General features: G+C 36.5%; 3 protein-coding genes across 3 annotated transcripts; all 3 read right to left on the bottom strand.

The window, feature by feature from the left end:
- Positions 1-48: 48 nt before the first annotated feature.
- On the bottom strand, positions 49-5,943 carry LOC311291475 (phospholipid scramblase family member 5; the record flags this gene model as incomplete). Its single annotated transcript, XM_084410511.1, has 8 exons — positions 49-75; positions 153-211; positions 966-1,065; positions 1,153-1,264; positions 2,848-3,040; positions 3,659-3,733; positions 5,554-5,821; positions 5,935-5,943. 8 exons carry the CDS (start codon positions 5,941-5,943, stop codon positions 49-51), a joined length of 843 nt encoding a protein of 280 aa, XP_084266637.1.
- Positions 5,944-6,810: 867 nt separating this feature from the next.
- On the bottom strand, positions 6,811-14,233 carry chrng (cholinergic receptor, nicotinic, gamma). Its single transcript, XM_084412751.1, has 12 exons — positions 14,152-14,233; positions 12,873-13,009; positions 12,746-12,790; positions 12,534-12,655; positions 11,952-12,107; positions 11,759-11,856; positions 10,290-10,490; positions 9,797-9,911; positions 9,112-9,226; positions 8,639-8,885; positions 7,512-7,645; positions 6,811-7,350 (listed from the first exon to the last, which is right to left on the bottom strand). Exons 1-12 carry the CDS (start codon positions 14,213-14,215, stop codon positions 7,159-7,161), a joined length of 1,626 nt encoding a protein of 541 aa, XP_084268877.1. The 5' UTR covers positions 14,216-14,233; the 3' UTR covers positions 6,811-7,158.
- Positions 14,234-16,574: 2,341 nt separating this feature from the next.
- On the bottom strand, positions 16,575-27,928 carry prss56 (serine protease 56; the record flags this gene model as incomplete). Its single annotated transcript, XM_084410512.1, has 15 exons — positions 16,575-17,188; positions 18,541-18,647; positions 18,806-18,868; positions 19,389-19,836; positions 20,450-20,601; positions 20,684-20,851; positions 21,588-21,776; positions 21,919-22,078; positions 22,894-23,036; positions 23,142-23,298; positions 24,058-24,166; positions 24,802-24,991; positions 25,866-26,120; positions 26,209-26,367; positions 27,829-27,928. The coding sequence occupies 15 exons, from the start codon at positions 27,926-27,928 to the stop codon at positions 17,015-17,017; spliced, it is 2,574 nt and encodes an 857-aa protein (XP_084266638.1). The 3' UTR covers positions 16,575-17,014.
- Between the last annotated feature and the right edge of the window lie 7 nt (positions 27,929-27,935).

Here is a 27,935-nt window from a genome sequence, read left to right on the forward strand (position 1 = left end):
GAGGTGAAGCAGATGTCTTTTATGTCTCAGAAGATTTGCCATTTCCACTTAGCTCATCTCAAAAAACATATGATTCTGCAAACAGAAAAAGATAAACGATAAAGCTGTTACATATTAATAAAATACCAGCATCTGTGTGTTTGGCAGCTCACCAGCAGGAAGGTAGCAGCTAGTAACAGCACTTTGGTGTTCAAATTCATTCCTTGCGGTACTGAGAGAGAAAGAGATGTTCTTAATAGTCACTCCTGAAGCTGAAGCTGCTGAATTCAAAATAGTCACACTATTATCAAAAAAATAAACCACAATTAGTCTAGTCATTAGTCTAGTCATTAGTCTAGTCTATTAGCTATGTATCTGGGTGGCAGGCCTATAACCTATACTGTATGCTTCTCTGAGTGAGAATGTTGGTCTATATTAGTAAAACTGTACAGATAGCTGGCTTGCTAGATAGCTATGTACAGATAGACGAATGGATATATGGATAGATGGATAGATGACTGCTTGTTGACATGTACTTGCAAAGTTACTTATAGTTATAAGAATGTCTAAAGTTGACTATCAAAATAATAAATTCTTCTTTTTTTTAACTTTTCTATTCATCAACGAATCCTGAAAAAAGTAGCATGGTAATATTAAATAAAATATAAAACAACTGTTTTCAACATTGATAATATTTCACAATATTACTGTTTTTACTGTATTATTTGATCAGATAAATGCAGCGTTGGCGAGCATAAGAGACTCAAAAACATTGAAATTCTTACCAACGCCAAGCCTTTGAACGGTAGTGAATACAGAAACATGATGATATAAAATAAAGAAATTTTTAAGATTCTGCACTATTTCTAGGTCACTAATTGTCATGCTGATAACATAATGTGTGACGAAATAATTTTCAAATGTAAAAAAAATAGAAGAATTTTCACAAGTACACCACATGATATGATTGTGGATATTAATCTTACCATCCAGTCCAAAATACTCATGATCCATGTTACATTCCTCATTATATCCAGGCCACCTCTTCCATATGCGCCCGACACTCTCACCAATAGTGGAGACCACCTGATGCCCCAATAAATGAGATTGAGTATAATGGGCACAGTATGTAAAAGGTGGGCGATGCAAATGAGCTGCTGGAGGGATTCTGACCTGAAGCTCTTGCTCAGAAAGACATCGTGTGTTGCAGCAGGAGCCCTGGATCCTCACGGCCGAGATGCCCTCAGAGTCACACACCTCGAAATACGGCGTGAACATACTCCACCTGACAAACACCTCAGTGATTACACACACTCTTGATGCAGGGGATTCTCTGGACTGTGAATGTTCAGTTGTGTGATATTATAGCCTGATATGACCTGATGGTCTTTGTTCATGGCTGTCCTGAGGATGAGGTCATATTGTTGGTTTCGTACCACAAAGTTCAGCACATCTCTCCCTATTCAATCCGAGAGAGGTTACTGGAGGGTTTTTACTCTGACACAATTAGTTGATTCACAATGGTGACCTTATCTGACCCTGCAGGATAGCTGGCATCATAATGAAACATGATGTGGATGGCTTTGTCTGCATAATAGATTTACAGTACAGGAGTTTTCCTCATCCATTACACAACAGTTAGATACGGTCGACTAATTTAACTGAACAAGCGGAATTCCAAGAGTGTTAACAAACACTGGGACGTTCATATCTGAATATTCAACTTTGCTCTCATGGTAATCCACCCCTGAGCATCATAGAAAAACTGCAGTTAGCTGTTTTACATGTCGATCGGGTGACTTTTTTTCTGTCTAAGTAGGCGATTCTTGCAGTGTGGATTCCGGTTTTTGTTTAAAACATTTTTTTAACTGAACCGCTTTGACATAAAATAGCCTATGTCAAAAAGTACCCCCTTAAATTTTAAGTTAATATTTCAATCATTTTCAATAACAGCACATTTGCATGTTATATATTAATAATATAATGTATATTATTATTTCTTACTCTAATTAGTGTATAAAAAACGAAGATGAATATATATTACTATTGTAATAATGCTATTGTACTTTTAAATTAAAAATGTATCTTTAATAATTATAATAATTATTTAATTTTACATTACAAGCTACAATAGTTAAATGACTATTCTTCACTTTCAAACATTAAATCAGTGTTATTTTAGTATGTTATTATTTTTGTTTCTCATTTTTATTAGTTATAGTTTTTTTTTTAAATATGTGTATAGTTTTTACTTCAGTGTTAGTGTTAGTTATTTTTAAAGTAAAACTAAAATAAGTTAAACTAAATGAAAACAAGACATTTTTAGGTTTTTAGGTTTCATTTTGAGTTAACAATTAACAAACATGTTTTTTTTATGGATTTAGTTGAGCAAAAAAACGTGTTAAACCCTTGAGCTTTTATTTTTGCATAACAAATGAAAGGAGACCTTTATGTTTTTGTTCAGTTGACGCTTGTTACAAATCTAGTAAAATGTGGAAAAACTATGTCCACAATAATGTTGGATGTAATACGAATGGGAAAATAAAGTAATCCTTGTAAACGTTGTGTTTCAAGAGACACATTATAAGTGATATGCATATATGGAGTTCACATGGAGCCGTATTTACTGTGAACTGAGCTGCTCTGAGACACTGAAACTGACACATAAGTAACAGTGTCACGCTTCAGTCTGAAGCAAGCAGCGCTTCAGATCAAACCACTGATATTTGCACTAAGCCAATATTATTTAGATGAAATGTGCAGTCCTATGGATTTATTTTCATTTGACATTTTTATGATTTTAAATAATTATTAGCTTTTTTTGCCTAACTACATGAGACAAAGATCTGGCTTGCTGTTGATGACTACCTTTGGTGAACTGTCCCAATAAACTCTCTCTCTGGTGTATAGGCCCTTATTTCCATCAGGCAGCAGCCGAGCCAGCACATCTCCGCTCTCAGGGGCCTTTCGAACCGGAAGACGCAATCTGCGTTCTTATCAAAGCCTTGTAGTGAACAGGATCGAGCTGGACCACAGCATTGCATACAAACGCATGAGCTCTCTAACAGAGATGGGAACACAAAAAGAGGTTTCGTGGTGTAAATCAGTTGTGTTCAAAGTTTAGAGAAGTGGCTGTTTTAGTGGCTGCAACACTGTAAATAAGAGTAAAATCATCGTAAAGTGCCCGTATTATGCTTTTTGGATATTACCTTTCATGTAGTGTGTAATATAGCTGTTTAAATGGTCTGCAAAGTTTCAAAGTTCCCAAAAGAAAGAACCATTTCTGAACTGCCTGAAACAAGTCGTCAGTAAATTCATCCTTACTTCCTGCACAAACCTGTGTAGGTTTGTAACACATTTGCATAATGCTAGTCTATACGCCCGTGAACAATGTCTACTTTGACCCTCAAACACTGACTAGGCCATCTGACCAATCAGAGCAGAGCAGGCTCTCGGAAAGAAGGGAATTAGAGAGACCGAATCCTTTACAGAACCGTTTTAGACACTGTGAGAAAACATTATGAGAAAATTAAAGTGTTTTTAGATGAATGCTTGTAAACCCGTCGATCAAAACAAAATGAAAAACTATTAAAATAGCATAGTACTGTATGAGCACTTTACAGAATGATACTCAATATGAGAGTTAGAGAACTGCACATATCCTGTGTATCATCTTTACCTTCCACAGCCACAAAGAGCTGGTCACTGGTTTCTGTGGAGATGCTGTATGTTCTTCGGGCGACACACTGTGGACCTGAGACATTACATAAAGATAAACCTCCATTAAACCTTTTTATATTTACACAGGAAATTGTATTCTGTGAGTTTTTCAAACCATGTCCAAGCTTTTCCACATTTCAGGAAAAAAACTCCAAAAGTGATGTACATATTTGTTTATCAAAATTCAAGGGAAATATAAATTTTTTTCAAATGAAAGGAAAAACAAAACACGAAACTTCATGGTTGAGGTATTTATCTTAAAAAATGATTTGGCAAAAAAGCAAACTACAGCTACAGGTTTTATTTTACTATGCATATAAAAATATAAAAAATATAATATAAAATATAAAAAACATACACTGACAACAACATAATCAGTCAAATAATTTTCATTGATTCTGTCCTGTTTTTGTATGTGTTCATCATTTCTTTGTATGACAGCCTGGTCAGCGCAATTAATTATGCGGACATAATTTCTATCACAAAGAAAACAACTGACTCCAAGCTAATCTGCAATATGATTACAAAATCTTTAACAAATAAAGGGTGAAGGTGTAAATTTTCCTTTTTTTCATAATTTTCACTTTTGACCACTACTGAATATTGGATTTATTAATCAAAACAGTGATAGAATATGTTTTGAATATTTCTTTAAAGATGATCTAGGGTGATAGCAAAAAATATTTATCTATTAAATAATATTCTTTTTTTTTTACTTAAAATTACTAAGTAATAATTGTGCTGCTTAATATTTTTGTGGAAATATTTTTTTAGAGGATTCTTTGAAAAATAGAAAGTAAAAAAAATAAAACAGCCTTTATTAGAAATAGAAATCATTCGTAACATTAAAAATGTCTTTATTGTCACTTTTAATAAATATATGCATACTTGCGGAATAAAAGTCTTCCCTTTTTTAAAGGAGTCATAACCTGCAATTTTCACTTTTCCACGAGAATCAATGTATGTTATGATCGACTAACGATTATACACTGGCCGGGAAGCCGATATTTAAAAGTGAAGCGTTTGTTTACCTCAGGGTAAATAAACCAGCGCGCGTGCACGCGCACTCAAATACGAAATTTTGATTTCAGCTCCCTCTTGACGTCATGAGGTAGTAGGATATACCATATATGGACACCGCAGCAGGAAGCCCCCCTTCCCCTCTCCCCCTCATATTCAGTTCAGTCGAGAAAGATGGGGAAACCGAATGCACACCGGACTTGCTCTGTGGTTGATTGCCATAAAAAAACATGTAAATGTGTTTTATCTCCCAAAATCGGACGAAACTATCAGGGACCAGTGGATGAAATTCATTTTTAATGACGCTGTCCCAACAACCCTTTCAACTGGCGTGCAGAGCCATATAGAGCGTCCACGACAGCCAAAACATCGCATTGATCTCGCGAGACAATAATGCCTTCAGAAATAAGGGTAAAAGTAGGTCTGTGTTTATTTTTTTTTTCACTTTTCTTTTTTAGAAGGGCCTGAAAGACTATTATACAGCAGTAGGTATCCAATGTAATACTAGGTTATGACTCCTTTAAACAAAAATCTTACCCCAAACTTTTAAATGTGTATTTCCATTATCTTAATCATTTATAAATAATAATATAGAATTATTATTTTTATTATTAAAGTCAAGTCTCTGGTGTCAGATCATGTCTCATTCAAATTAATAAGAAAAATCTTTTGAATAATTTTCTGTTTGAAGAGATAAGCCAAAATGTCAGAAACTTTGAAAGTTTTTGTTACGTCATATTTTAAAGACATTATTTTTAAGAAAATTTCTTTCTTTTTTTCATGAAAAGCAGCCGACTGTTTTTTTAAATTGATATTTACAGATGTTTTATTCACCTTGTAGTTCAGGTCTGGAATTAATGTGTAGTCTAGTTACTGTTCTCAGAACAGACAGTTTTCCCAGTGTTTTCCCCTCACTCTCCGTCTCTTTCCCCCCGGTTCCCTCGTCCTCTCCTCTCCTGTCTGTGGACCCGAGCTCAGCTGTGAGGTCCTGGCTGTCTGTAACAGGTCTAACCTGCCTGTGGAAAGCTCTGAAGAGCATGTCAATATGTCTCTCCCTTTCCAGACCAAAGGGAAGAGGCTGAGCGGTCACAGATGGGAAGGTCTGAGAAAGAGAGAGAGAGAGAGAAATATATGTCACATATCAATGAAAATCAGTGAGTATTGCCATTTGCAACCAATTTTATTTTTTTATAATTGTATATAAACTTTGTATACTATGAACATTATCAAATATTATTGACAAATTGTTTATGCATTTCAGAACTGTATTCATTTCATAATACTTGCAACCAGTTTTTAGGAAACTATGAAAAAATGCAACAAATTTAAGAAAATTGGGGAAATTAACTACTAAATATAAAAATAACTAAACATAATAATAAAAACGGAATTTAAATGTATTTTGAGAGGAAACATTTTATAAAAAACCATAATAAAGCCATAATAAAGCGTTTGTTGTGTAACTACACTGAGACATTGGTCATTAAAGGAATAGTTCACCCAAAAATTTAAATTCAGTCATCATTTGCTCACCCTCAAGTTGTTCCAAACCTGTATGAATATCCTTCTTTTGCTGAACACAAAGGAAGATATTTTGAAGAATGTTGGTAACAAAACAATTACCCCTGTAATCCAATTCATACAGGTTTGAAACAACAAAGTTGAGGGTGTGTAAATAATGACAGATTTTTTTATTTTTGGGTGAACTATCCCTTTAAGACACCTTAAGTCATTAACCAATATGAATACAGCTGCTAAATGGACACATCAAAATGAATTCTTACCATTTGGCCCTGAGGTTTTAGGGGCTGTTGCAGTAGTGATGGAATGAGGCTTTCCTTTACTGAGAAACAGCTTCCAGACCAGCTTCAAAAACTGTGTATTAGCAGTTGTGATGCTACTACACCAAACACCCCCCTCTCTGCCCTGCTCTCTCCTTCCCGGATCTGCTCTTTGTCAGACAGAAAAGTACCAGTCAGCCGTGTAATGAAGATCCTCCTCAAGCTAGTGGGGGGTAGTGGAGTGATATTACCTAAACTGAAACAATTCACATGATTGCATGCAGAACATCATCTTTGTCCTCTAAGTAGAGAAGGTCACAGTTTTTTTTTATTTTCAGAAAAGCATCAACTGAATCACTAGACAACATTAAAGCTGATTGACAAGCAATAACAAGCAAATAATATGACATTCATGATTATGAACAACTGATCAAAGCCATTTTATGTCTCATACGGCTTCAGATCCAACCAGCTCTCTTCTCTGGAGACCTTGAATCACTTTCAGTAGGTCTACAGCACAACTAAACTGGAGCGCTGAGAGTTCCCTTCCCACAGTACAGCAAAACTGTTGGTTTTTATCTCCAGAGTATCTTCAACAGAGTCCTCCAGTCTTCTGCTGCAGTTTCTCTGAGTCTATCGTTTTGTTTTGAACTCGTGTTCATCCGGTGATGTCTCCAGGTGAGATTTCAGGCAGGTATTTTTTGGGGTCTCCTGGGAAGGGCTGAGATGGCGCCTGGTTAAAATGTCCCATGAGGAAGATTCCGATGGTGCCCAGTATAAACAGCAGCGCCATGACGATAAAGCACATCCTGTCAATCACCCTGGCAACCAGAAACCATTCTTCATTTTCCTGCAAAACGAGGAAAAAAAAGGATGTCCGGAATCCAGACGTCAATACAAGTTAGTTTCTTGGAAAGTTAAACCCTAACACAAACATTTGCGGCTAATGTGTTTATTTTGTAAATGAAAGATTCAGCCTCATGATTGGAGAATCCTGGAACAGTGACTCACGCTTTGAAAGTCATTTTGATGCTTGACACTTTCTGCGATGTGTTTACAGGAAGACACACACTGCTGCACTTCTGGTGAAGCCGAAGCCAGACTGGATTCCAGATCCTGTGCCGTGTTTCCTCCCAGACCGTTTTCTGAGGTCAAACCACAAACAGCAAATTAATGTCTGCAACCGTTTGGTGTAAACATAGCAGAAAATATTATTTACTTGTATTTAATAGGAAACATTTTAATTAATACCAGTAATATAACCGATAACATATAACCAGCAACATTATTTAGTAATTATATTATGTATGATTTATTATAATTATTTATATACTATTAAATGCCAGTGTTGTTTTAGTTTTTATTTTAGCTTTATTACAGGTCATTATTATTTTGATTTTTTTTTTTAAACATTTTTAGTTTTCATGTTAATTTTCATTTCATGTTTTTAATATGCGTTGTTTGCTTTTTTTATGCTATTTAGGTTTAACTTTTTTTTTGTTTCAGTTTGTTTAGTTAGTTTTATTTTCTATTTATTTCCAGTTAATAATTTTAGTGCTTCAACTTTTTTTCAGTATCAAAGGCAACATTTCTAATTTTCGTTTAAAGTTTTTTAACTAATAATTCTATTTTATTTTATTTCAGCTTTATTTCAGTTAGCAGAAATGTTTTAACGGTTTTAGTTTGTTAACGATAATAACCCTGTAAAAAATTATATTAATATTAAATTAAATTGTTTTGGAAAAAAGTATCTTATGCTCACTAAGGCTGCATTTATTTGATCAAAACTACAATAAAAAATTAAATATTGTAAAATAGTACTACAATTTAAAATAACTGTTTTCTATTTTAATACATTTTTCAAATCTAATTTATTCCTGTAATAGCAAAGCTGAATTTTCAGGATCATCCAATCTTCAGTGTCACATGATCCTTCAGAAATCATGATAAACTCAAGATTCTATGATAAATATAAAGGTCAAAAGAACCGTAACCTTACAAATGTCTTTACTGATGCTTTTAATCAATTTAACGCATTTATTCAGAATAAAAGTCTTAATTTCTTTAAAATGTGCAAATCTTAGCTACCCGGAACTTTTTAATGGTAATGTATAGTTTGTTCATAACTGTTGACTCACGTATTTTCTCCAGAGTGTTCTTCAGCAGCCCCTTCCTCTCCTTCAGTCGACTGAACATCAGCTCAGAGCGAGCAGTTCTGAACATATATTCATCAGCCTTTGCTATTAATCCCAAAGAGCTGCGTCTCCTGCGGCGAAGCGGGGTGCCGTTACCCAGGGCAAACATTTTAAAATCCCCTTCCTCCTGCTCAGGTGTCCAGAGCCGCATCGTCATCCTCAGCAGACGAGGAAGGATGTTCAGCAAGACCTGGGTCACCCCAAAATGGAGGGGAAAGACATTATAGAGCACTACATAAATGCATTTGGCAAATGCTTTTGGCACAAAGTGACTACCATTGCATTCAAGATATACATAGTACGTTTTCTGAGAATAAAATCCAAGACCTTCACATCGCTAGCATCATATATAATAATAATGTACTCACTCTTTCCTTATGGATTGGACAAAAGGTGGTTAGACAGTTCTGTTGTACCTTTCTGATTGTGTTGCTCATGGGGTGGGTGTTTGGAGTTCGCAGAGAAACGTTCAACACCACCACACAGTTCATCACAGTTATTGTGGTCACGGACATCACAAACATCAGATACCTGCCAGAAAACACCACCATTTCACTACCTGAATTAGCTCTTATGCTAACATTAGACCACAAAGACACAGATCTCCCACAATCTGTTCACTAACCATCTGAAGTATATTCCTCATTAAAAATGGCAACTTTCTCAAACTTTCTTAAAATAACTGGCTCAATGTTAATATATATTTTAAAATATAATTTATTCCTGTGATGGCAAAGCAATTCCAGTCTTCAGTGTCACATGATCCTTCAGAAATCATTCTAATATGCTGATTTGATGTTTAAAAAAACAGTTGTGCTACTTAAAATACTATTTTTCAGGATTCTTTGAAAAATATAAATTTCAAAAGAACAGCATTTATTTATTTCACAATGTAAATGTCACTTATGCGCATGTCAACTTAATGTCAATTTAATGCGCCCTGGCTAAATAAATGTATTCATTTCTTTAAAGACAAGAAACCTTACTGACCCCAAACTTTTGAACGATAGTGTATGTTTTATCTTCTATTACACACAATTAATACAAGTTTATCTGAAACGTCTGAAAAGGTGTGATGAGTGAATAAAAGCCCAGACTCACTTTCCAATGAGAGGAACAGCCTGGGAGGTTTCTGGCACTTTCTTGGCGATAAGAAACAGGAAGACAGTCTGACCGAGCAGAATAGCAATGGTCATAGTGCATTTCTGTCCTCCAGCTAATAAAAACAAACAATTAAATCATCATTAATCACACTGATCATAACCCAGTCAGTCAGCTGCCACTATCAACAGTCATGGAGAAAGAGGGATCTATTTCATTGAATGACAATGTGTCTCCTGATTTGTGATATAATAGATATCTTACCATAAAAGTTACTTATTCACTTTTATTATTATAATGTTTATCATCAAATGGAAGTTTGATGCAAGTTTCCCCTGTTGTCCCCCATGCCCAATGGCCCTGATTGACATTATTGGTCTGATCCCTTCATGTTTGGTTTGTTTTTCCTCCAGAGAATCCTCTGTATCCCTAAGAACTGTTGGATAGCGACCACTGTAACATCTGTTAGCATTCGTTATGGAGCCTGTCTGACCTTTGGCCGGCAGGAAGTAGACGAGTAGCCCAAGAGACGAGAAGAGGACACAGGGCACGATGATATTGATGACGTAGAACAGTGGTTTCCTCTGGATGATGAGGAAGAAGATGATCTCCTGGCGCTCCAACTCATCTGGGCTGTATCGCTTATTCACAACTTTCTTAGCAGGGCGGTGCTTAATAATCCATTCCCCATTCTCTGGCCAATCAGGGCACAGGACAAAATACATGTTAATGAGCAAAATGATAAGTAGTGTAGTTTGCTGTGGCAAACGGTACTATAACAAACTTATAATCAACTCTGAATCAACAAAACTGCCAGATTTTCCATATATTGTAATCATTATGATCACAGCAGTAATACTTGCTTTAATGAGCTCATTGTTTCTGCCTAAATAAATACATGTTAGCTAACTGCATGATTTGTATTATCTTATAACTGTACATTTCTAGACATATGGACATTACTTGGACACAGTCACCCCTCTAATAACAGTAATTGTACTGTAAAAACATGCATCTTCTGTAAAGCTGCTTTGAAACGATGCGTATTGTGAAAAGCGGTATATAAATAAATGTGAATTGAAAATTTTAATTGAACTAGAGACAGAGATCTAAACAACCCCTATCTCACTATTAAACTTTGGTGTGTAAATTGTTCTGTATCTTTTATGAATGAAACCGCGAGTTGTGAGGCTTGGTTAGACAATAAGATGTCAACAAGTTTTTCTGGGTTAGAGTTTGATATTACTTTTCTAAAAAGCCTATTGTATTTACGATACAAAAACGTCATAGCAATATGCTAAAAAAACAATTGAAGTCTGGTCATATTTACCATTGTTCTGCGACTTTTCACGGCAAAAATCCATTTTAATAGGAATCCACGCGATCTGGGATATCGCGTGAGGGTAAAAGATGTCCTAATGTAGATTTGCACGCTCGAATTATCTGCGTTTATTACCAGAAAGTTGCTTGATTTGAAAGTGACTTGTGTTTGAGCTGTGCTTCACTCATAGCTGCACTATTGACAATGGACCTTTTTAATTGTGACAAAAAAAAATAATTTGCGGCTGCCGTTAGAACAAAGTCCCTTAAAGGCAAGTTATTTCACTCAGCGGCCATCTTTGAAACGCCTCTCAGGCATGCAAGTGCAGCTCCCATCTCTTTGAATGGGGAAACTCTCTAAACCTGTTTGCCAAGCCTACGTTTAAATTTCATACTTGAAATCACCAAAGAAACCTGAACAACTGTAACAATTTTGTTTCTAAATGCTCAAATCATGACAAAAACCTATTATATGGCCGCAGAGTGAACAGACTTTCCCTGAAAAGGACTTTGAAATTACTGACTTTAACTCACAGCAGTTAACCATGGTTTTTACAAGTCAAATAACAAAGACCAAATTAATTTTACAGAAAGAGCAAAGTCTTGATGATGATAAATAATGCCCAACAGAATGTTTAGTACCAGTGAAAGCTTCTGGATCGATCTCAATCCATTCCATGGTGACGTTGTCCTCGTCTGACAGCATCAGTTGAATTTCATTGGAATTGTACGTCTGAGACCTGCCAAAGCAATCAGAGTGAAACCCAGCATCATCCTATTATCATGTAGCCTATTTCCAGCAGTCCTCACTGTGGGACAGACGGATCAGCCGTACCTGAACACCATGCTGCAGTTCTGCCAGTCGAAGGGGAAGTAGCTGACTTTGATGGCACAGGAGCTTCGGTAGATGGCAGGGGGCAACCAGACCACACTACCGTCAGGATCTATCAGAGCATTAACGTAGAGCGCCACCTCAAAATGCCCATCCACACTTTACACATAGTACACACACAAAAAGGTATGTGTCATATTTGATGGGCTAAATTACTCTGATTTGTGAAAAGGTTTGTTTTTTGTCTTTGTTGATCCTGGAACAACATTTCAATCAACCAATCAGATTTGAGGGACAAGTTTACAGTTTATGTCAAGTTTAGACTTACAACCAGGGTTAGGTGCTTCTACATCAGTGTTATTCACCATCATTTCCCTCTGATTTTAGGGATAATGGGTAGGGTTAAGTTTAGGGGTAGGATTAGGACAACATTTTCAGACAGAAATGTTGTTCCAAGATCAACAAAATATGTCTTGGGAAAATCACGGTGACCATTTTATTAGTGATTTAGTTACATTTTGTGTATCTGCCTGTTGGATAATCTGCACAATCAAAACAATTATCTTCAATAATTCAATCACTCACTTGTTCTCCAAGCCGACATCAGGCAGCCAGATGGCTTTAGAAGGAAGACGCATACGGGTGATGTTCTCATAGACCTCAAACCCTGTCCTGTTAGCCCAGCGGAGTCGATAATCACGCCATTTCTAGACAGAGAGAGAAAGAAAGATATTTTGCTCTGAAACCACTGTTGACTACTGTATACTGGACATATACACAGATGCGATTTGTCTTACCATTTCAATCCAAACGCAAGTGGTGAGAGTCTCCCCTTTCTCATTCTGAACATGAAAAAAGATGATAAACCATAGAGTCACAAATTACACATATATTTACCTTGTGTAAACACATGCAGAGTTTTACCAGAGAAATGAGGTTGGTGAGGGTCATCTTGATCTTTACATCGGTGATGTCACCGTGGTTATCCATATGTCGTATGTTCTTGTTGTATCCCACCATTAGATCTCTGTGCAGAGATCCTTCCAGGTTACAAACCACATCTAAAACAGACAAACGACTGTCAATCTAATCCATCATTTTATTATTTGTCAAAAAAGTTATTGTACCTTTGTTTAAAAAAAAAGTTCTGTTAGTTTGATTCAATTAAGGAAAATTTTTCCACATAATTAGTTAAGGACATTTGCAAAAAATAATGTTTTGTTGAATAAACTAAATAAATTTAGGTTCCTGTGTCCGATACTAACATTACTATTAACAACTAACTTTGAGTGTTTTCATTCTGTAAAGCTGAAGTACGAACCAGTTTTTGTTTGACCAAACAATGGTCTGATGTTAATGTTTTTTCAAACATGACTTTTAATGTTAAAATTGCTAATAATTGCATAAAGCAAAACATGCCTTTTGAACTTTACAGTGCTACAAATACAAATATTATTTACACTTAAGGCACACTTAATAATGCCGGAATGCCTTTGCATTCAGGATAACACGAGCACAATTTCAAGATTGTAAATTATCAAAAACAAAAGATATATTTCATGCATAATTATTTGGATTGAAATATGAAAATCTACACCTACAACAACTGACATCATACATACTAAAAATTTGAGATCACTTTAAAATAAAAAATGTATCAGAAAACTTAAGTTAGTTCCTGAGTTCTTGCACTTATATGCTGATGCAACACTTTGATATTTTATTATGTAATGCAATGACATTCAAACGTATATGTATTGAGAGTGACTTGTGTCCAAACAAGTGTATTTAATCCTATGGGTTCCAGTTTTTCGATTTATTTTATTTTCAGAAAAGTCTTCTTATTGAACTTTAGTCTTGGTTGATCTGTGTATGTACGCATTACACCTTCACAATTAAAGCAATCCCTTTATTACTAAAGTAGATACACACTTATAGACATGTAATACTTGTGTAAATCAACAAGGATTTGACACCCTATTTAACACCCTGTTTGTCAAGCTGACACTCAGTAACTTTAACACTTAACACATAATAGCAGAAAAATTATCATGTAGAGACCAGTGGTGCCATAAAAGACTTATTTACCTTCTACAACATATTTTTTTGTAACAATCTGAATGTGCTGAACTGGATTAGTTCACTCAGTGGCTAGATTTTAAAGCTTTAGAACAAACCCATTAACTCAAACACATAGTCTTACCTGAGATGAAAAGAGATAGCAGGGTCCATAACCAGACGGTTGTGGATGGAGAGATCTGATCCATGTCTGATATCCTCAGAGAAGCGTTAGTAAAGAATGGTTCTCAAGCACCTGGTCAGTGTGAGGGAAACAGTTGTTTAGGAACAGGAGGGGTTACGGGAAAATAGGTGTGGTTCCAAACTTCCAAACCTCATTGTTATTTTCAGAATGCCCAGAGTCTGTGCCCATACAGTTCCTCACATTCTCAGCTGTCTCTGTACATACATCCACACATCCACACACACACACACACACACACACACACACACACACACCAAAGAACTCAAAGCGAGGTCACATGAACTGGTTGTATTCTCTCCGTCTGTCTGTCTCTGATGAATAGCAGAAAGATAAGGTAGGGTTACAGTATTTCCCGTAGGTCAGTGCACAGATGGTATCTCGGGCATGATTTGTGAAGTGACACGCGTCATCAGCTGCCCTGTGTTCATCATTGTCTAATGATCGGAGACAAACAGGGTCATAACACCATAAATTCATCAATTTACAGTTGGAAGTTGGTTTTATTTCCAGTGAAGATCTTTAGATGTTTTAGTGAAGATATTATTCATGTTAGAAAACTAACAATCTTCTGTTTTCTGGAATGTTTGAGTGTGTGAGCAGATCTGTGAGCTGTACTGTGGGTTATGGGGTGCTAATGGGGATCACGTCCTCTAGTGTATTATTTTAAACCTAATGGCATCTCTAATGACATAAATGTATGACAGCTGCACTTAGTCTAATGTATGTTTTACTGTAAGATGGGATTCCTGTCCATTTTTTCCAATGAGTTCTGAAAAAGAAAAAAAAGGTTAAAGATGCAGTCGCTGTCTTTTTTAGAGGGATAAAAAAAGTATTATTTTTATTGAGTCTTTTAATTATTCACTCAACTGATTTGTTAAAAGGAAAGAAACTGCTTTGGATTTTTTTTGTGTGTGTGTTTTGTAACTATTTTAGTTGTCAGAGCACAAAAGTAAAAGTAACTGGCAATATTATGTCTAAAAAGTATGTTACTCAAATTAACAGAAATGGTGTATAAAAGCAATTTTTATGCATCTGCTATATGAGCTGCTGATGCGAAAATCTGAATGGTCGTAATTGCCTCATTAGCAACAGATAGATACAGTAGATTAGATGTTAGATAGATTAGATGACAGACAGACAGACAGACAGACAGACAGATAGATAGATAGATGACAGACAGACAGACAGACAGACAGACAGATAGATAGATAGATAGATAGATAGATAGATGACAGACAGACAGACAGACAGACAGACAGACAGACAGATAGATAGATAGATAGATAGATAGATAGATAGATAGATAGATAGATAGATAGATAGATAGATAGATAGATAGATAGATAGATAGATAGATAGATAGATAGATAGATGACAGACAGACGGACAAGTAAATGTAACAAGGGACCATCATATCGGCTCATAAATAGGGAGCGAGCTCAGGAATATCATGTGTTGCCACCCTGCACCACTACAATCCTTCACTGTTAAGTGTTGAGGTTTATTTTTAACACTTTGGAATTATGGAATGATGGATTCTAGACTGGTTGTTTGAGGATGAGAGAGGAGTAAAGCAGATCAGAGTAGAGTAGAGTGAGTCATTTGTACCATCTGATACTACTGTTGACTGAGATTGCCAAGATATGGATTGAAATGGGAAAAAGTGTGGGAGGAGCAAGTTCATCTAATTTGTCAATCATCACACAAGAATAAATAAACAGCTGTTTCCATTGTGACAGTTCTTCTGGCATCCCTCCGTTATCTCATCTAATGCATTATTTATATTCATTCATAAATCCAATGGGGCTTTTAGTGCTCAGATTATACACTCAAGGATTATATAAACATGCAAACTCATGAAACTGCAGTTCATTGGCACTGAAAGTAAATTTACATCGCTCTGAATAAACTACTTAAGTATCCTTCTAGGTGGGATTACGACTTTATGGAACAGACAAGGAGCTGCAACTGTGCCATTTTTCAGTGTTCCTTTAAGATCCCTTAGACTGAGTCTTTAGTGCTCATTCTAAAGGCCCACAGGATTGTCATCAGCTCCAAATAAAGAATCGGCATGACTTTCATGTCAGTTATTCAGACACCTGTCGCAGAGAAGCACGATTAGCACAGTTGACAGCGATGTTCAGCTGTCATGATCATGAACTGTTTGGCTGCCAGTTCAGTGGAAGTAAACAAGCCTCTAAACAGGGCGATTTCTCACAGCAATTACTTCCCTTCCCCAGCTAATCTGAAATATAAATGTTATGTGAAAGTTGGTGACAGTGCAAGGAGAAATATAACAATAGTAAATAAATAAAAAAGGGATAACAAATACAACAAAGTATTTGGTGCAGGCTGGAAAGGTGTGAAATGCATTCCTGACAAGCACATAAATAATAAAAAGACAACATTTATTTAAATATAGTTAAATCTTTAGCTCCAGTTCATTTTTAATGATTTGTTTTAATATAAAAAAAATACAAAGTAACTCAAATAAATATATAACAAACATCAAATATAATATCTGTACAGTGTGCAGCTCAGACAGGAGGATCAACCTCTGTCCCTGCGAAATAAGTTAACATACTGTTAGCGTCAGTCCAGTCTCAGAGTGCAGAGAGTGGCCAACTGAGACCCTTCATTCTTCAGGAAAGTGTCAGCTGTCCTGTGAGGACTCTACAGTGGAGGTCCCATGCAGTCATTTCCATAGCAGCACATGATGTCACATTAGAGTTCAGGATGTAACAACGCTCCGCATCGGGGATTCAGCTCAAGTGTCATTTCAAGTGTCATTTATGAGTGTGTTTTATGTTTTGAGAGCATCAATGGCAACGGCAATGATGCGTGGCATGCTGCGGTAAAACGCCTCATTCTCCAAACCCACCAAGCTGTAAAAGGTCAAAGGTCGTCCACCAACAGAGGCCTTGATCCGTGACTGGTACAAACCACGTTCATTCTTAGTATTCAGGTCGACCAGCACCTGAGATGAAGAACACACACAGAGATATACATAAAGAATTAAAACACAACACTAAACATAAACGACATGGATAGACCATCACACAAACAAAAAAAGTCTTTTTGAATTTGAATTTTTTTTTTTTTTTTTGCAAAGATTCATTAAAGGTGCATTGCGCAACTTTTCATGTTAAAAATACCCGTTTTTCTAACCCATACATGCTTAAACAATTGCCTGATGGGCTGAATGAGCCCTTCTATGATCACTGCGATTGCCTCTATAATCCTGTACAGTAAAATAAATAAGAGGGATTCGGGATGGAATCGACTGGGCGTGACGTCATGCGCGTTCACGCTCACCTGGCAGGTTTGTGTATTCGCCGCCATTATCCGCATCAGTGAAGACAACTCAAGCGACTTTTGCAAAAGTAGAAGATGGATTCAAAGAGACCGGCTTCTAGTTCATCCCAAACCCCAACGCAAACTCCACGTAACCGCGTGCACAACTCTGGTTGCAGTTTCGCGTGTCGCCAGAAGGGGGCATAGTTCTGCAAAAACTCAGAGACTTGCGCAATGCACCTTTAAATTGATCAAAAGTGACAAAAAGATTTATATCTAATAAATGCTGTTCTGTTGAACTTTCTATTTTCAAAGAATCCTGAAAAAATGTATCATGGTTTCCACAAAAATATTAAGCAGCACGACTGTTTTCAACATTGATTATAATAAGAATTGTATTCTTAAGCACCAAATCAGCATATGAGAATGATTTCTGAAGGATCATGTGACACTGAAGACTGGAGTAATGATGCTGAAAATTCAGCTTTGCAATCACAGGAATAAATTACATTAAAATATATTCAAATAGAAAATAGTTATTTAAAATTTTCATAATTTCATATTACTTTTCCTGTATTCTTTATCAAATAAATGCAGCCTTAGTGAGCAGAAGAGACTTCTTTCAACATTACAAAATCTTACCAACCCCAAACTTTAGTACAATCTATGATCTAATACTACTCTTGTAAAGATGGACTGTATGCAAATATGTCTTCTGTTTGTAGGAAAATATATATTTTTTGTAAATAAAGTTGAGCAGCTTCTACGATATACACACATAAACTTACACACACGTTAGGTTTTCATGTTTTATGGGGACATTCCGTAGATATAATGATATTTATACTGTACAAACTGTATATTCTATCCCATAAACTTTCTGCATTTTTAGATTTTCAAAAAAACTTCACTTAGCATGATTTATAAGCTGTTTTCCTCATGGGGACCAAAAAAATGTCCTCTCAAGGTCAAAGATTTTGGATATTTTGTCCCCATAACACAGGGTATACCTGAACCACACACACACACACACACCTCCTGGAAGATCATGTTTATGTTGTTAGATGGAACAGCCAGGATCCAGTTGTACATCTCTTTGGTGGTGCTGACTAGCTGAGCTGATTCAGTTACTCCTGAGCAAACTACAAAACACAAAGAACAAACACAGTTTTAAAACTCATATTCCTCAATATGAACATTAACCAAATATTCCTTTTTAAATCACAGCTGAAGTGTTCCATAACACAATAAGCCAGATAGATAGAAAACTGCTAAATGTTAATTAAACGAGAAACTGTACCTTTGTCATTGGCTCCTCGTATCAGTCGCTTGAGCAGATCTCTCTTTCTCCTCTGCAGGAGCTCTGAAACAACAACACAAGCGGATTTGGGTTTTTCATTAGAACGGACATTCATGGTTTAACATCATTCTGCAATACTACTACGTTGTTCTATTATTTAAACTTTAAAAATTAAACAGATCAAGAAAGAAATATTACTAATACTACTGCACTGTAAAAAAAACAAAAAAACAACAACGTATTGAATAGTAGTAAATATATAAATCATATAAATGTATAAATCATATCCCTGATAATGTAAATTACCACAGAAAAGAATTGTCATCTGTTTTTTTTTTAAAAGAGTAAAATAAACGGGGCTAGTTGAGGTTAAACTCAGTCTGAGTCTTGTATTTTTGTCAAATCACTTGCATAAATTCTTTGTTTAAAATAATGTTTTATTTTAGTTGTACAGCAGTCGAAAAAGTCGTTGTTGTGGTAGGGTGACTGTTGTAGGTGAATACAATTGTAGTTATTTCAGAAAAATCTTTTCTTGAAAATCTTTTTCAAGGTTTCCTGTTTATCTTTCCTGTTTTCCTCTTACTTTTAAAGAGTGGCTGTAGAAGCTGGGGCATCTGGGTAGGCACGGAGCTTTTATCGAGGAGTGAGTCAGAAGGTTCCAGGGTCCCGAGCTTCATTGGTTGTGCCGAAGGTTCTGCGGATCTGGATGTCGTATCCACATCATCCCGAGGGGATTCTGTCATCACCGGATGTACTGTGACACTTCCCGTGACACTTCCTCTGAGAGCTTTATATATCAGAGAAGTCCAAATGTCAGCTGACAATACAGGCTGCCTTGAATGGGCACTATTATCCTGTTGTTGTTTTCCAGTGGTGGGAATGGTGAAATCCCTCTGAAACAGTTGGTGGTCCAATTCTGGTATGACAGGAATGCGCATTGATTCTAGTTTGGAACGCAGGGCAGTGATGGATGAGCGCAGCGCTCCGTCGAGCTGCTGAAGAGGTGCTTTTTCACTGTCCTCATCCTGAAACTTTCACAAAAAAACTAATTTAGTAAAAGGATTGTTCTTCATCTGTAATATAAAAACAATTAAGCCAGACTTACACTACCATTAAAAATTTCGGGGCCAGTAATGTTCTTTAATATTTTGTTTAGAAGTCTCTTATGTTCGCCAAGGCTGTATTTATTTAATTAAATATACAGTGAAAACAAAAATATTGTGAAATATGAATACAATGTAAAATAAATGTTTTCTATTTGAATATATTTTAAAACATTCTTTATTCCTGTGATCAAAGGTGAATTTCCAGTCTTCACATTTCCAGATCATGTCACATGATCCTTCAGAAATCATTCTAATATGCTGATTGTAACATTTCTTATTATTATCGGTATCAATGTTGAAAACAGTGCTGCTTTTTTTCAGGATTCTTGGACGAATATAAAGTTGTTTTTTACTTTTGTAAAATTATAAAGGTCTTTACTGTCCTTTTTAGTCAATTTAATGCACCCCAATTTTACTGACCAACATTTTTGACTTGTAGTGTAAACCTAGTTTATTGTTAACTAATGTAAACAAAACAAATAAATCTGGTAAACATGTTGCTGTATCACAGATTTGATCTGAAATTAGACAAGATTACCGGTGTGAAGAGTTGTTGCTCCTGAGACAGGTTATTTGAGTTCTTTAGTTCTTTGTGTTGATCCAGATCTTCAGCAATGCCTCTGAGATAACTTTCCCAGTCGTCCACCAGGGGGCCCACTTGCTGGAATAGTGCTGGCAGGCCTACCTGCTCTTTGAGAATAATATGTTGGTTAGAATAACAATATGGAGAAGTTAGAAAGTTTAGAAAGTTAAGAAGTTTTAATGGCTCTACCTGTTACAAGTGCATTTCTGCGTCTTCGTGGCATATGAGCAGAGCTGTACACATTCTCCACCAACTGAGGAAGAGTCTGAGTGAAGAAGGTCAGATCGACTTTATCTCTGATGTAGTCATCTGCCCTCTGAAGCAAGTCCAGCAGAGTCTGCAGAAAGGAATGCAACTCTGTAGAGAGAAAGACATTCATACTTTTATTCAGAAAGGATGCATTAAATTGATCAAAGGCTTTTAAATTGTTACTGAAAAATCACCTTTCAAATAGATGCTGTTGTTTTGAACTTTCTATCCATTAATAAATCCTGATTTTTTTTTAGCATGCTTTCCACAAAAATATTAAAACAGTTTTCAACATTGATTATAAGAGATGTTTCTAGAGCACCAAATCAGCATTTTAAATAATTTCTGAAGGCTCATGTGACACTGAAAACTGTAAAAGTCTAAAAGTAATGGCTGGTGAAAATGTATCTTTGCCATCCCAGGAATTTAATTTTAAAATTGAATAAAATAGACAACCATAATTTTAAATTGTATCAATATTATACTGTTTACCGTTTTTACTGTATTTTTAATCACAAAACAAAAAGTAGCCTTGGTGAGCCAAAGATAAATAAAAAAACATCTAAAAAAATCTTACCAACCCCAAACTTTTGAATGGTAAAATACACTGCAAGTCAAAGTTTGGACATGGAATTTATGATCTTAAAATGTCCTTTAATTTAATTCAAAGGCCTAACTTTGAATGAAGTCTCTTATGCTCACCAAGTCTGCATTTTTTATGATCAGAAACACGGAAAATAGTAATAGTAAAAAATCAGCATGCACATCCAAATTAGCACTTCATTGAAGGTAAATGTTGTTAAAATATGTCAATTTTTTAAATTAAAATGTCTGGATAACTTACGGCACTTCTTAAATCGGCTTTGGCATTTGTCCTGAGCGAGACGCTGACAAGCAGAGGGGTCGAGGGTCGAAGAGCAGGATAGTGTGTAGTAGTGGCAGAGAGTGTTGAACTCTGACATCTGCTGTTCCTCAGACAGATCACTTGTCTTGAGCAGCTCAGGACATGTGGGCTCTCGACTCCCGAAGGACTCTGGAATTTGGAGAATGGAATGTAAATGGCTTTTGCAGGCTTCGTGGCTTTTCACTGAGCAGAAAGTGTGGGAGGGTTTAAACACTTGGTGGTGGAGATATTCTTTGTTTCAGTAGTGTGTGCAACATGTTGAGCAACTCACTCTGTATCTCTGTCATGACCCAATCAGAGAAGGCGGTGACCCGTGTGTAAACGCCGGGCTTTCCCCTCTCTCCACAGCCATCACCCCAAGAGGTGATGCCAAACAGCTGAAACCGCCCTGATAAACGGTCCTGGAAGATCAACGGTCCTCCAGAATCACCCTGTACACATGCAAATAGACAAATTCAAGTCCGATTATGGTAAAGCAGATGCAGTGTTTATAAAGGGGATATCATCGCTGTCGGGCTGAAACCTTGTATCTTAGTATATTTCATTCCTCTTTATTTATTTTTCATAAATCATTAATAGAGATCACCCTTTACATCTATCTGTGGGTTCTGAAAATATGTAGCCAATGAAATGTATTAAAAAGAGCTTCCTCAAACCATAAGGGACTTACGCTTACGCAAACTCCATAAGCTTCCATCGTGAATGAAGTGCCAAACACATTTTGGACGTCTCTGCTTGTTTGCATTTCAAAGGTAAAGAAAGAACTGGTTGTCTGAACAAGTACAGCATTTTCTTTACTCAAGAAACACTATATAAGGCTAATGTTTTATGTATTTGAGGAGCAGAGAAGAGTGTCTTAGTCTAGCATTTTCCATTGAGTCATAGCCAATACTGTCTTAAATAGATTGTGTGTTGCACTTCATCTTTTATAACATGAGATTTTGGCCAAATTTTTGGCCCACACATCTACAATAAACTTTATAGCCTCTAAGTTGATGAAAACGTAACATGATTTTGGTAAATGTTAATAATATAATGACACATGCAATTATCCAACCATATATAAATCCACAATATCAGCTTTGAAAAAACAGTGTTTAATTATTTTAAAATTACAGTGTTTTTTCTATTTCCTGAAAAGTAAAGGTTTTGGACATACAAGGTTTCCACCCGACAGTGACGATATGATGTTTCTTCATCAGGCGTTGTGTTCATAATGCAGGCTTGTATGGTAATGTGGACATACCTGGCATGAGTCAATGCCCCCAGACAAGTACCCAGCGCAGAACATGGTGTTAGTGAGCAGCTCCTTCCCCAGAGCACTGCGACAGACGGTCTGAGAGAGGAGGGGAACCTTCGCCTCCATCACCACATCTGCAGAGGGGCCGTCTACACAAGTACAGAGAATCAAGACAAACATAAATAGAAAGAAAATTGAAGCCAACGTTGCGGGCTCTTTTGCTAATACATGAGTTCAGCATCATATTCTCTTACCCTCATACAGAGAGCCCCAGCCGGCGACCAGACAGGGTGTGCCAGCCGGTGGGTCGAGGTCAGAGGGCAAGCAGACAGGTGTGACCCGTTCAGACAGAATTACTGGAGAACTCAGCTCCACCAGAGCAATGTCGTTATTGAAAGTCTTTGGGTTAAACTACAACAGGAGATAAGAATTGGACACAGAATAGACATTTAAAAATAATAAAACTCTTTACGAATGTATTTATTTTAAAAAAGTAAAAAACAATGCATATATACATAGATGAGCCAAAACATTATGACCACCTGCCTAATAGTCAAGTCAAGTCACATTTATTTATATAGCGCTTTTTACAATACAGATTGTTTCAAAGCAGCTTTACAGAGATAACAGGAAAATGATGCAACAAAGTTTGTTTCCAGAAGAAATTGGCGTCACAGTCCAGCTAAAGTAAGTTCAGTGATGTTTAATTTTTGGTGTAAAAATGTTATTAATTTAGTTCATTTATATATATAGCCGCTCTGGAGAAAACCGTGATGTCATTGTCCAGCTCAGTTCAGTTCTCATATAGTGGTGTCAATACAGGCAGATCAATATTAATTGTTGAATGTTAAATTAAATGTTAAATTTAATGTCTCCAACTAAGCAAGCCAACAGCCAATGGCACCAAATGTGGGAAAAAAAAGCGAAAAAGGCAACAGTGGCAAGGAACCAAAACTCCATCAGGTGGCAGGATGGAGAAAAAAACCTTGGGAGAAACCAGGCTCAGTCGGGGGCCAATTCTCCTGATGATCAATGATATGCGCTTCACCTTTGACTAGTCATAATGTTTTGGCTCATCATATACCATATATAAAGCAAGGATAAATTAATAAGTCAAATGTTTGACTGCTGATATAAATATTTGACTGGTTGCATTTTTGATGCATTTACCTTCGGATGAGTGATGATGCGATTGACTTTCATGATCTGCTCATCAGGGTCAGATTTTGTGAGATCAAACTCTCCCACTACAGCTGTCCAGTAACTCTCACTGCGGCTCCTATTCGGGGGAGAGATATATTTAGTACGTTCACAAACCATTTGAATACATTTACAAACAAAGCAATAAGACAGCAACATTTATAATCCTTTTCATATTAATGGTGACAACAGCAATATGGTAAAAGACAATGTTCAAAATTTTTACTATTACCACTACAGGTATTTGGTTCATTGTTTTTAATGATATGGCGCATTCAATTACTGTTACAAGTGTGTGTATTTCTGATATTTTACAACAGCTTCAAATGTTGCTCATCCATCGGTTTTTATAAAAGTGCAAAACAATTTCATGTTCTCAGTAGAATAAATAAAAAAAATGTTATCTACATTAATAAAAACTGATATCAATTCTACAATCAAAAAAGACATTAAAGGAATAGTTCAGTTGATGGGCACCACCGACTTTCATAGTATTTTTTTCCCATAGTTTAGTTACCCATATTCTACAAAATATCTTCTTTTGTGTTCAGCAGATGAAAGAAATTCATACGGGTTTGGAACAATGTGATGGTGAGTAAATGATGACAGAATTTTCTTTTTTGGGCGAACTATTCCTTTAACGATTGCCAAGATTTTAAAGTGGAAAGGCAACACTATCTCACCTCACATGAGATATGTAATTTGTGCTCTTACCCAGCAAAGCAGTGGGCGGCAGTGAGGACCCAAGAGCTGTCTACCAGCACACCCCCACACATCAGAGCCCCGTCCAGCCGCAGGTTCACCAGCCACGGCCAGCTGCCCAGAGGGGCAGGAGATCCCCCAATGATACGAGGACGAGGCTGTGTCAGGTTTTGTGTGACGGAGAAACGTTGGCCACACACAGCTACATCAAAGACACATCAAAGATGATTAGAATATAACATAACATTAATTGGTAATATAGTGTCAGTTCAGTTTTATAAATAATTGTATTAATTTATAAAAAATATGCACACTACCAGTCCAAAGAATCATTAAGATTTTTTTAAAGAAGTCTCTTTTGCATACCAAGGCTGCATTTATTCCATCAAAATACAGTAAAACTATGAAATATTATTATAATTTAAAATAACTGTTTTCTATTTTAATATACTTAATATAGTGTCATTTATTCCTGTGATAGTTAAAGGTATAGTGGAGGATCTTTCCGAATTTTAGATAAGACCCGCCCTCTCCACTTTTTGAATAAGTTTGATTGATTCACCAGAATGATTGACAATTAGGAGGACCAATAGTACAGGTGATCCACCCGGAAGTAAAAAATCCTCCGCTATACCTTTAAGCTGAAAATTCAGACACATTATTATCAAAACAATATTGCTCAAGAGACATTTATTATTATTAATGTTGAAAACAGCTTTCGCAGCTTAATGTTTTTGTTGAATCAATTATTTAAAAAAAATCTGGATTCTTTGATTAATTAAAAGTTCAAAAGAACAGCATTTATTTGAAATAGAAATAGAAGTCTTGGCTGTCATTTTAGACCAAGTTAATGCATCCTTGCTAAATGATTATTATTATTTAAGTATTCAGTTAGGCTATCACGGTTTCCATAAAAATATTAAGCAGCAAAATTTGTCTGGTAGTGTAGTTTTACATAATCTACACAATAATATAGTAAATAAAACGTCTGTTTTTAGGAATAATATTTTGAATGTTCGCAGTATGCTTACATAATACAATGAAACTTTTTTGTATCTCAAAAGACATGTCTTTACCCTGTGTCGTGGTCTGTGTGGCCGGCTCCAGGTTCTGCATGGTGTTGAGCAGACTGCACTGCAGGACACGAGCACTGCAGCTCTCTCCCATGACTCTGACGCACATGTCTTTGTTCACCTGTGCAGTTGTGCACCGCCGTCTGTAGAAGCCACAGGCCTGACTCAGCAGCCAGCTCCTCTCGCCTTCATCCGCTTCCTGCTGAGCGCGAGAGATGACCTCGCAACTCGGCTCCGACTGCATGTCCTCTGGAGATGCTATGGAATTACCAGCACCATCATTATCATCAGCAGCACTTAAAGTCAAAGAGTCCTTGTAATGAAGCATGCTTGTATTCAAGCTTACCACAGGCGCCTTTTCGCTGTCCACAGTCCTGAAACAGACAGGGCACACACCCTCTGCAGCCTGCCTCAGCCTTGCTACGGTCCGACACGGCAGCATCTACGGCAGACAGAGCGCGGGACAGAGCGGCCTCCATCACTACTGTTCCTCTGTCAGACAGCGCTAGAAAGATATGTAGGCAAAGGTGAGTTTATGCCTCAAAACAACCAACAAATAAAGCACATCAGTAGAGAATGCGCCATTAAAAACATTTAAAAGCAGGTTCAAAACAAGAAATATGAGACATTTATCTTAAGTGAGTTCAGTGAGACTTTATATGAGTCAGAGAAAACACACACTAAAAGTTTCTTTATTGGCATTGATGGTTCCATGGAGAACCTTTCTCTTCCATGGAACCTTTCCATTCCACAGAAGGTTCTTCATAGTGGAAAAAGGTTGTTTAGATTTTTAAAATGTTCTTCGCATGGGAAAAAAAAAGAGGTTATTTTATGAACTGTTCACTGAAAGGTTCTTTGGGGAATCAAAAATGGTTGTTCCCCTTTTGGAAAATTGGTTTTTTAAGAGTGAATCATATTTGGTTCAACAATACAATGGTCAAATGTATGAATAAAAAAATAATAAAAAAAACTCTTACAAAATTAAAAGGCAGAGAGAACATGAAACATTTGCACAGAAAACAAGAAGTCTGAAATTGATTTCTCCAGTAAAAATAAATCCATTGGGAATCTCTCAACACATTACTGGCTGTGATGTGTGCTGTATTTTATCAGTCATGGTTTTTCCATCAGGACAAGTGAGCAAACTCATGCTCAAAGCAGTGCCGAAGACACCAAACACAGAGTTCAAACACACCGAACATCATTCAGCCGTCCCCTCTTCTCTATATCCCAGAGAGAGAGAGAGACTTCAAAGCTGATTGAGACCTTAATTAACGGCCTGAACTCTGGCCTCTATAGTGACTACGCTAAACTCCTGAACACAGTCTCACTGTGACAACACACAAAAATAATGTTTTATTGAACAGCATATAGAGACTATGTTGACTTTTACACCGTGAACAAAATATATATACTCCATGACTTCATTAAGAGTAATAGTGTTCAATCAATATGACAATCTCAGAGTATGAGATTTGTGGATAAAGATCTAGGATCTTAAATCTCAAAGAAAGGATATAAAATTTAAAGCAATATCAAAAGATAATCATTTTGACATGCAAATCATATTTAGCAGATGCTTTTATTCAAAGCAACATAGGTAAAGAATGCTACAAAACACGTGATTCATCCTAAATAGACAGTGATACATTTTCTAGTTGGCCAGAAAGTACAAGCTAGTACAGAGAAGTAGGCATGACTCATTTGGATGGAAGAATCTGTCAGATGCACGAGTGTAAACGTCTTTTGAATATTACGCATGTCAAAAAGTTTATACTTAGAGAAACTCAATGTCAAAAGTCAAAGCAAACTGGAGCATCTCTGCTAACAATATCTTACATTAACAGGCTTTTCATCTTTTGGTTAAGTGTACTTATTTTTTTAGAGAAGTTGCAAACGGCTAACGGTTGTAAGATTGGTCAGATGAGAGTGAGAAACAACAAAAATGTCTGGATATCTAGCCTACCTTTGAGCGCGCTCTGTGGCATTCTGTACACCTCTCTCACCGGTGGCGCTCCACCACACCAGCCAATCACCGTCAACAGCAGCAGTGACATCACACCCATGACTTCA

This window comes from Rutilus rutilus, assembly GCF_951802725.1.
Source record: "Rutilus rutilus genome assembly, chromosome: 6".
NCBI classification, from domain to species: Eukaryota; Metazoa; Chordata; class Actinopteri; order Cypriniformes; family Leuciscidae; genus Rutilus; species Rutilus rutilus.